Source organism: Ptychodera flava, chromosome 10, assembly GCF_041260155.1.
Source record: "Ptychodera flava strain L36383 chromosome 10, AS_Pfla_20210202, whole genome shotgun sequence".
Taxonomy (NCBI): Eukaryota; Metazoa; Hemichordata; class Enteropneusta; family Ptychoderidae; genus Ptychodera; species Ptychodera flava.
Window position 1 is genome coordinate 38383871 of NC_091937.1, and position 11348 is coordinate 38395218.

The 11348-nt window shown below is 38.7% G+C and overlaps 1 protein-coding gene across 1 annotated transcript; it reads left to right on the top strand.

Moving 5' to 3' along the window:
• Positions 1-217: 217 nt before the first annotated feature.
• Positions 218-10793, top strand: LOC139142711 (uncharacterized). Its single transcript, XM_070712782.1, has 4 exons — positions 218-643; positions 1722-2547; positions 4030-4168; positions 8997-10793. Exons 1-4 carry the CDS (start codon positions 544-546, stop codon positions 9342-9344), a joined length of 1413 nt encoding a protein of 470 aa, XP_070568883.1. The 5' UTR covers positions 218-543; the 3' UTR covers positions 9345-10793.
• The last annotated feature ends 555 nt before the right edge of the window (positions 10794-11348 follow it).

Here is an 11348-nt window from a genome sequence, read left to right on the forward strand (position 1 = left end):
TGTCATGGTTCTATTAACATGTAGAAATGTCGGAATTCACATGATGTAGGATATCCCCGGGAGGATATCGCAACTGAGCAAGCCGTACCACACATGCAAAACAAAAGGATTAGTGTATATGCACTACAGCTTGAGGGCGTAGTCAGACGCTCTCCCTTTCAACTTTCTCCCGTCACGTGATGCTAAACTGGTTCGTATATCTTGTGACCCGGAATTTATTGTGCGTCGCGTCGGCAAGTTATTGTTGTCAGTGTACACCGTTGCTGTGGCCACTACTGCACTGCAAGGGGCAAAAGTTCTCAGACACTGTCATTAATCATAGCAGCAACACTTAAAACCAATCTTATGGGGTTTTGATTACTATATACCGCAACTTGCAGAATTTGTGGTCGCAAAGGCGTCTAACCGCAGCGACAAGCAACCGAGACCTTCAGGAGAGGGCGTGTGTGAAAGCATTCCAAGCAAAACATAATACTGACGCTGTGACTGATCAGATCAGAGTATTTTTTCGAGTACACTTGTCCACGACGCAAGTGTCAGGATATGTCAACAAAGGCAAATAACAAAATGGCTGGCCAAGACGCTGATGCTAAAAACCATTACACCGGAAGTTTGCGAGTACCGTACCATTGCATATCAATCGGTAAGTAAATTTTGATCGGATTCGAACTACCAACGTACGCGGTAACCAGTCACCTGGCACGGCGAAGACTCTGTCAAAGTTTTGTCAAATTCGATATTACCCCGAGACACGGTTTACTCTACCCAACCGTGCCCGAGATTTGGTCAAAAGCATGCTGTGCAAATTATGGTATTTCTTGCAATCTTTGTCTACTAATTTACAACGTTAATGACAAATATTATATTCTTTGATTAAATATTATCCGAAGTTGGCTTGATTTAACATTCTCTACCCTCAAAATTAATTCCGTCATCAACCGTCGATCCGGCGTCCTGGCATGACCTTCGACGTAGCAACATTCCCGATATACTATTCCCTGACCCGGTATTTGACCTACTTTCCGAGAATGGCAAGATCCTACTTGTTATCATTTATGGAATACATATGTGTGTACATATCAAATAGCTAGACGACATTGGGCAATATCTCTACCTTCTGTTTTCTGTACGAATTAGCATTTGCAGGCCTGTAGAAGACATCTTACTTATACTGCATAACTGACTTCTGAAAATAATATTAAATAATGCAGACTGTAACCTCTCTTATCATGTTTTACATTTATGTTGTAAAATGCATCCCACCAACAGTTTCATATATCTGCGTGTTCCACATTCATCACATATTTGTTTTGTATCATATATTTATGCAGTAGTGGCAGTAAAGTTTTTTTTTTCAATGACATGCCAGTTTTCTTTTCACTTGTGGAAGAATAAGTGTTTTGTTTTGTCTTGTTGTTTTGTTTGTACCAAAAATAGTCAATCACAATGAAAGCAAATTTAAGCCAAGATGAAGATACTGTCATTGTAACTGCAGGGACTGTAGAAGCAAGACTTGCTCCTACTGTCTATGATATAACAGAAATTCAACCCCTACATTACCATCCCTTGATATCAATGCATTTGTATGTGTTCTCCAGCTAGAGATGGGTGACCATATACATTGGTTTGGAGGGGTGAAATGTAATGGTTCAACATAGTAGCAGTCATGAATGGTATAATTTGAAATCCTGGAGTAATTTTTGTTTTGTTTCCAATTTCAGATGCAAAGCTAACAGACACACTGGCTGCCATGAGGCAGTGTATCTATCCATCAGGAGACAGACAGCAACTTATAGAATCTCTCAAGAAACAGTGGACAACTCCCCACAACAGAAGTCATGTGCTGCCTTGTCTTTGTGTACGGACTGCCTTTGACCTCTACCTTCGGGTCATGAAGTATCCGCCTGGCTCCGAGATCATCATGTCTGGAGTGAACATTCCCGATATGGGGAAGATTATCCGACACCATGCCATCCGGATAGTGTCTATTGATATCAATATAGATACCCTCTCTCCTAAGGTTGAACTCCTGGAAAGTCTCATATCAGAGAGAACGGTCGCTGTCCTGGTGGCGCACGTATACGGCAAGTGGTTTGAAATGGATGATGTAATAGAAATAGCCCATCGGCATGGATTGCATGTACTAGAAGACTGCGCTGAAGCGTTCCGTGGAAGCTCACACTGCGGACACCCTGATGCAGACCTGTCCTTCTTCAGTTTTGGAGTAATCAAAACGTCAACGGCGTTCGGTGGTGCCATAGTGAAAATCAAAGACCTGAAACTTTACCAGTCAATGGTCGACATGTACAAAACTTACCCTATTCGACCCAACTCAGAATATTTCAAGAAAGTTTTAAAATATGCTATATTAATATTCATCATGAATGCAAGTGAGTGGAGGACCGCATTGTCTACAAATATTTTGAGGTTTTTTGAATTTGACTACAAAAAATTATTTGTAGACATGCTTAGGGGATTTCCAAAGGACTTCTTCGTGAAAATCCGTCATCAGCCGTCCACGCCACTGCTGTACATGATGTATAAAAGGTAATTGATGTCTTAATTCATATGCACAATTCCATAATTTCAAATTAATATGAGGGTCCTGAGATCACAATAATTTACAGTGAAAATATCTACATTTATAAGTAATCCAGAGAGGCAACTACAATCATTGCAGTTGGAGAAAAACATGGATATGATTTGAAGTTTCTACATTTCATTTATGGAATAAATCAAGGCCTATCAGATAGATCCATAAGTTTAATTTTGTTTTTTTCAATAATATTGCTCTGTTTTTAAAATATCCTGTTCCCTTTCACTCAGAAGTCATTCTGAAATTCACAATGTTCTGCAGCTTGTCAGGCAGTGTATGTGTTCATAGTCAAGGTTATTGTTGACAGCTGAATTTCAGTACAGACTAAGAATTCATTTTTCAACATTCACACATTGCTTTGAGTTTGGTAGGCTACCACTTTATACCAAAACATACTTTATGAAGAGGAAGAAGAATGTGAACTTGTTGTGTGGAACAAGAACGTGAAGAACAAAGAAAATGTTCTCCAAATCATTGACTCTCTGTTTTTTAGGGTCTTTGTCCAAAATTACAAGTCCCATCATCTCTAATTCTGTGCCATTGGGAGAGTATTTCCAAGTTTCTGTGCGTAGAATATTTAAGCCCACTTTTTCACCAGTTATCAAAAATCAGTTTAAATGCCATCAGATACAATGAAGAAGAAAGTGATGTGAAAGAATTAAGAGAGTTGAGAAATACGCTTCGCAAAACTTTGATTACTTGATGAATACTCAACCTCTCATTCATGTACAACTTTGTGTACACTGGTATTTCTAAACCCATCCTGTACTCCTTCCCCTCTAGCTCTCCGTAAAATGCACCCTTGCATGTATTTGCCCCTCCCCCCAAGGTAAAAAGACCCAATACCTGCCCAAACTCCCAAATTTGTTTGCATATATGTATCAAAACAGAGTAAAATGAAGGGCAAAGTGTTGTTTTAGTGGTGAGGTGATGGCAACAATTGAAGCAATAAACATTGGCAGGTTATTCTGTAGATCATGGGATGAAAGCAATGGATAACTATACTGGCTGCATACGCCTGTGAAAAACTAAGCGACTAGTGTACTAGTCTAAATAGACCCTAGTCTCCCGTTATTCTCTCAAGTCTAAAGCTTGAACAGGCTCACAACAGTCACATTACAGAAAAACTTGCCATGTTTATTCAAACACTTTTTTGATATCAAAAACCAAAAAGGCTGTTTCAGATTGTCAGCATTCCAAATTTCCATCATTACAAAGCAAAAGTATGTTTGTCAAAAACTTTGATGTGCCTCAAAGGATCTACTGTTACAGGAATGAGGTGTACACAGAAAAAACTTGTCTGAATTGCAGTCAGCAGTTGTGAATGCTGTGCACTTATTGCTATATTTATTAAACCTACATTCCTACAATTGTTACCAGCCATATTGACATTATTGGAGTTTTTAAAACATATGTTCATTTATATCCAACAGGATATCTAGGTTCAAGGAAAGCAGTATGAATGAAAGCCGACAGAAAGGAGACTATGTGACCCAGAGACTTCCAAGTTCAGTCGGTGTAGTCGGCAGTAATGCATCCATCAAGAATTACTGGTTGTTTCCTGTTCTGGTGGTAAGTCTTATTATTATTGCCAATGAAATTCTTCTTTCTGGCTTTTTCATGTATTCATGTACACACATACATTGTATTCAAGAAAATAATATTATATAGGGCTCAGCCCTTGGTGTTGCGCCAGGGGTTAAGATTGGCAATGTTATTTGTATTGATTCATGATAAAATGTAATTAATTGTTACTTCATAAACGTTTATATGACAACTATGCCCAGTTTCCCTCTGATGAAAGCAGTTCACGTACGTACACGACGTCAAACCCTGCAGCAGAGCAGGTATAGATTTTCTGTAACGTGTAAAAATTTTGGACAAAAATTGGCAATTTTTACAATGATAACAGCCTATTGCGTTAAACAAGGGACGTATTATGCAATCATTATCATTGCAATGGTAACCGCACTGCCCACCTTCCACTTGCAAGCTGAAAACACGGTCCCTCGTGCTGAAAACTACAGCGTTCCGTCTAAAAACTGGCAATTTTTGAATCTAATTATTGACACAGGGGGCGCTTTTCTAAAATTAAATCCCAGCATTCTTTGCGTATGCCCCCGTTCATATGCACGACAGTTTTCTCCCTTTATCTACATAAACGATATTTTGTATCGGCGACAAGGTGCATAATAACATTTACTGGCTAATAAAAGAGGTATATTTTATAAATGGCATGTTATATAATTGTAATTTGTTTCGTATTGTTTATTTACGTGTACTAAAAAAAAAAACATGGCGGTGCCAATGAAAGAAAGGTACACTTCCGGTTACTCGCATAGTATATTATAAATATGCGCATGCGTAGTCAGTAAGCCGCTGGTGCGACTATTACAACATGCCGCTTGCAGGGTATATTTGTATTTGAAATGATAAAAGTTCTTTTTTAGTGAGGTTGTTGCGGTTTTCAAAAAACAGTATTTTCTTCTGCTACCCATTTGTGTATGTGGCATACTCATCTTGTGTACACTGCAGTATAGCCTTCTGCTGATGTATTTTTAATAATGGTCCGTAATAGCAGCATCAGAAACTGAATACACTGTTCGTCCTTTTGTTTTGGACCTTTCAAAGCAAAGACAGTCAAGTCATCACCAGCAGTAGGACATTTGCCTGTCAGGATGTTCCCCTATCTATATGTATGTACACAAAAACACTTGCAGAACTCTGGAACAATGTTCTTGCATCAGTCTGCTGGTAGTGGTTACAACTTGAGAACATCTTCAGGCTGAACGTCTACTTCCTGTCCCCTGGGGGTAACCTCCTGTGGTTTCCTGAATTTCTGTGTCTCGTCCTCCTCCGTGGACAGTCTACTTTGACATGGGTTGTATCTCTGCAGATAAAACAGTGATTACAGTCCTGTCTTCCCTCTTTCACACAATCAGCACAACCATAGGGACGAGTGGTTGTGTCTGATCTGGTATTTACACTACTACCTTGATCCCATCTTTCATGCAGCTCTTCCAGTATTGCCAATTCTTCTTCCACCTTACTTGGCTTCTTTCCTTTCTTCTTGGATGGTTTGTGATCTGCTTTTGTCCGCCGTGTCATTACAACACTCTCAGCAGCACTGGCTGTGGCAGTCACAAGTTCAAAAGTTCTCTTTTCTCTTTTCTGATATTCCTGTTCTTCTTCGTATGCATCAATTGCAGCTTTAGAAATCTGGTCAACGTCAAGCTTTCCATCGTCTCCCGGCTTGAGGTATGGAGCCAAAGTTATCCTAGAATCTTGACACCGAGTTCCGGATCTTATCGCCATGCCGAGTACTGCATCAACTCTTTCAGGCTGATAATATATCTTATTATCTTCTTCATAGGTTGCTAGTGTCAAAATTAGGTTACGTAATGTAATTAGACGGTTTACAAAATCTGGCAATGACTCTGATTTTTCCTGTATGCTGTTTTCCATTTCTCTGAAAACATTCTCTGCAGCTCCGCACAAGTAGTGACAACTCAGTATTTCCTTAACACAGTCTACAGTCAGATTTACATCTAATATACTCATACTTAGAATCATACCTCTGAGCTCCTCTGTGGGACTGATTGCTCGGATTACGGCTCGGATTATTTCCCTTTCACTGTAACCCTTACAGATACCTTCCTCCATCTGATGGATAACTCTGAGAACTGTTGATGGATGAGTGTGTTCAAGCTCTCCAAGGTCACCATCAATCTCAAAGTCTTCGCTGAGAATCAAAGTTGGGTATGCATGTGTGAAGGCTGCTGGCTTATCAGACAGTCCAGTGGCCATACCAACAGATTTTTTGTTGTACTTTTGAGGGGTGTTTCCCCAGGGCTGATCATTGCTGCCATCATTTTTGTCAGAATGTTTTTCCTCGCCAGTTGGACAACCTTCCATTTTCTCTGTTATGTTCTTTTCCCATTCTGTGATTATTGCCAGCCCCCCATCCTTTGTACCACCACTCCATTCACCTGGAGTACCAATAAATCTACTAATCTCTACAAGCATTGGTATTGTACCGTCACGTATCTTGTTCTCATCTGGTATTTTCAGCAAGCTGTAGACGTCTGCCAACTCCTGTGCTGTCATCGTTGTAGCTGAGCGCAGAATACTGCGCTGTAAACTTTCAATCTGTTTCTTGTTAGTTTCCACTGCCATATCTCAACGGTATTGTACTCTGGTCTATGGTTCCACCTGTGTCACCGTAGTTAAGTCACACTTGACAGTACAATCTATAATGTTGTCCGTGAGTGCCTGTAAGTAGTTCTCTGACTTCTGAAATCCTGACCAGGGTTCAACCACAGCAGTGCCTTCAAAGGTTGTCACACTGCTCACACAGGTGTCAATGACAATGATAATTGTGGTAATAAGAGTATATTGATCGAAACCTTACAAAGGATTCTGATCAGAGATCTCTTCTTTGGAACTCGGTCATTCCACAAAACAGCCCCTCAACAGAATCAGGCCTGAATATGTTTACTTAAAGATTTGCATATGGTCAGTTTGTTGTTGTTATATAACACAGTCACTTGGGCACAGAGTACTGGTACCGAAGGTATTCAATGTTTTATGTAATGGTAATAGTAAAGTAAAGTAAAGCCTTTATTGAAATCGTATCCCAATTGGGATCTTGATCATAAAGTACAACTAAGGTTTTGCAAAATCAACAAAAGAGTATTAAATAAAAGATATATATATATATATATATATATATATATATATATTTATATATATATATATATATATATATATATATATATATATATATATATACATGTGTATATATATATATATATAGATAGATAGATAGATAGATAGATAGATAGATAGATAGATAGATAGATATATATGAGGATATTATGTCATAGCATGGAGGTTACTGGACTGAAAGATCCATCACTTGGGGGCGCCCTCTAGCAAGGGATCTTTCAGAGTAGGAGGTTATCTCCATGACCATAGGGAGAATAGGCTAGTGGATTATGCACAAGTACTACTGTACTGCTAAACAGATCTTCTTAAATGGTATCTTCCTTATATATTCAGGGTCCAATATTAACTTTTTGCTTCTAGTAGTCTGACTGGGCAACTATTTTCAGAAATTGCTAGTTTGGGAAACATATCTGGTATTCCTATTTTCATGCCAGTCCAGATCCTGGTCCCAAAGCACATTTGTGGTGCATCAATGCATTCCCAGTGCATTACCTAGTTTTGGTACGATGATAGGGTTAGCCTCACCAGCTTCGTGAAGTGCAGCTAAGTTTATTGTTGACTTTGTAAACTTGAATGACTACTAGCTATCTAATCTCAGAATCTTGGTGTTTGCTGTAGAGTATTTTTTTTTTTTGAGTGAAGATCTGATTGATGAGCCATGGTGTTGCACACTGATAAAATGAGCTGGAACATCATCATGTTATGTATGGGGTCATGACCTCGGCGCATATTCTGAATATTACTGTTACAACGCCAAAGGAACGAGTCTACTCTAGACTGCCACAGGTAGTCATCAAAAACAATTTCCTCAACAGCATTCACAATTTATAAACAGAGAATTAACTCACCAATACACGAATAAACTCTGCTATCTTTCATTAGTATAAAAAATTCAGCTTTTCTGCAAGTGTCAAAAATAGGGGAAATTATCTGTATGTGGACTGGTCTCTTAATACTTGTAAAGCAATGAAGTAGATATAAATATGTTAGTCAGAAACATAATTTGAAGTCAGTCGCACAACAAGATCAGTCAGTGTTCATGACAATGGTTACCAGACAGCAAGGATATTGAACTGCTCTATGCCCTCAATGGGCTGATAAAGACTGTGTTTGCTGTATATTTACTCAAACCTAACTTCAGCATATACGTTGCTACAAACAACTGTGAGACATAAGAATATAGCTGTGTCAGTTCATCTGTCTATCATTAAAATATGTGTGCCGGGTGTATGTGGCTCTCGGATCCACGGGAAATAGAAGTTCAACATTGAATTGAATAAATTAGCAGATGTTGAATGATTCCTGGGTTCTCTTTCATGGTTCACCTGTTGCAAACTTGATCTAATCTCCCATAATAAAACAATTTGCTTTTCCTAGGGATCCCTCCCATGTATGTAAATATAACAATGGGGACTCCCTAGCACTATGCTAGTTTGCACAATTCTTCAGTGTGGGCTCAGAATCTGCAGGCTATAACTTCCTGCCTACAAATTTAAATTTATAGTCTTCTTTTCGTGTGTGTTTAAATTTAGGTTGTGAGGTTTCTACAACCCATGATGCAATTGCTATAATGTTAGACAAAGGTGAAATACAAGAACAGTTATGTTATTCCTTGGAAAAAACTAGCGGGAAAAGTAAACTTATTTAAACTTTTGATATTTTATTTATGCAGGAAAATCCTGAAGAGGTTTGCAAAGAGCTGAATGACGTTGGTGTTGATGCCGTTACCGGTCCTACATCGCTGCAAGTTGTTGAACCATGCAATGGCAGTGACTCCATGGAACAGCTCAGTGACTTGATCACCCACTATCCTGAAGAAGCAAAGTTTCTCATAGACCACGTCATGTACCTCCCTGTCCACAAGAACGTCACCTACCATCAGCTGGACCGACTGGTGCTGGCACTTGAGCTGGTCCTCAAGAAGCTCGCCCATAAGAAGTTTACACAGCCTTCCTTTGAGGCCAAACAGTTGTTTGTCGATGACACCCAGGTGAAAATACCACTCAAGAGTAAGCTGTAAGTCAAATTCTGTTGAGATGTTGGGGTTGGGGGTTGGTTGGTAGGTTGAGAGAGGAGAAGAAACCAACAAAAAGCGTAGATGAACTCTAAGACAAAGACAGTGATCGTACCATGACCAGAAACTTGCCCAATAACTTTTTATATTCCATACTGACAGGAATATTTCATGGAATGATATAATTGCCAAATCTTGCTGTCATAATGAGGCTAAAGGTCACATGTAGCTGATGAATCAAAAGGAGGGACATTTACCGGTACACTCACATAGCTGGCCAATCAAAAGAAAGGTCATGTTTACACTCATATAGTTTTCTCACAGAAAGGATATCCTTTTTGAGGATATAGGCTTGGTAGATTAATCTAAATATTGCTGCTGATGGTATCAGTGGATATTGAGCAAGAAAAAGCAGATTGAGAGCAGTAAATAATATACTTCAAAGATGTCCGTTTTACAATGTAAATGTTGCATTTATGACTGCTGCTTTTGTTGAATCTTGTTATTATTTCAATTTCTATTCAGGGTATGCTTCAGTTTATCCTATACAGCAACACTCTTCAATTTTAATTTTTATACATGCATATTTTAGTCTCTTGGTAGCGGTCTGGTTTTTCCAGCATTCCTGACTTTAGACTCTTGGGGGCGCTATCACATCGCCATAAAATATTTGATCAAATGCTTGGTCAACTACAACTGTTTTTTACCAAGATTTACATTTGCAGTCACCTTTTATTTCTTGTTTTGGTCACACTTTTTAACTAGTTTCACAAAAGAGAGAGGCTTATTGCAGATTTAGTTTCTTATCCAATATTTTATCTTTATTTTTATAAAATTTTGTTTATGTTGTAGTTTCTGTTGTAATTTACATGTGAATTTATGCACTTCCTTTTTTTGTGATACTAATTACATGTAACAATCAGATCTACAGGTTTGTTAATCAAAGTACACAAACCTTCAAATTACTGCTAACTTTACCCCGAGGTACCCAGTCTAGTGTATATACATAGGCTGCTGTTACGCCCACACATGCATAGCAAGGATGCATAGATAGACTGTGGAAATTGACAAAGAATTCAAACGGTAATGTTTTAATGCATGAATATTTTTGTTCATCAAGGAGAAAATTCAACACCCAGGAACAGATATTGATATGCAAACTCTTACACTTTTGCAATATTTGTTTAGCCTACCATTTCTTTCGGCTCATTTTTAGCTCATATTTGGTTTTATATATAAATACCAAAAAGAGCTTATATGATGAGTCGGTGGCGTCTGTATGTCTGTATGTATGTATGTGGATATGTATGTGCGGATGTATGTCCGTCACACACAAAGGCTCCCATACCGCCAAAGCTACCGTCTCAGTATTTGGTGTACAGGGAGATGCAGGGGTTGAGATGTAAATTTGTTCAAATGAACACGTCAGTGTCAAAAATGTGCAAATGAGGTAAGTGTTACGTGCAGAGAAAACGAACAAAAGGGTGAACTCAGCAGTTAACGTTTAAACAAAATTTATTACGAAAATAAAAACTAATTGCTAAGTCAGGGATAGAGTACAAGCTTTAAAAGTGTACAGACTACTTATCTCAGCTGGGACGGCAAAGCTCCAGTCTCAGAGTTGTAACAGTCAGTTGGATGAATGAACAGTCCTTTGGTTTGCAGGCTTGAAGCTACACAAAGTCCACAGTATAAATCCAGCGTTGACAGTGAAGGTCTTGAAAAGTCTTGAGAATGACTACTGCTGGAGTTTATAGTAACACACAAGAGACACGATCCCAAAAGTCTGACTGGAAGCTGAGCGCGTCCCTTTTATAAAGGCATATAAGAACAATCTAGAACTTTTATTGACATGCTAATTACTGTTCTAAATTATCTCCCTTACACAACTAATCAACTTTCCAGAACATTCCAAACATGACTAATTGAATTCAAGGTTGTGAGGTCATCAAGGGCAGTGACCTTGAGAATGTTCTAGACTAATTGAACTCAGGTCATGATGAGTGTGTG

Bases quoted from the DNA above. Each gene is read 5' to 3' on its own strand.
- LOC139142711 (XM_070712782.1), top strand. From the start codon at position 544: ATGTCAACAAAGGCAAATAACAAAATGGCTGGCCAAGACGCTGATGCT. The intron at 644-1,721 runs GTAAGTAAATTT...TTCCAATTTCAG, and splicing joins GTACCATTGCATATCAATCG to ATGCAAAGCTAACAGACACA. The intron at 4,169-8,996 runs GTAAGTCTTATT...TTATTTATGCAG, and splicing joins GGTTGTTTCCTGTTCTGGTG to GAAAATCCTGAAGAGGTTTG.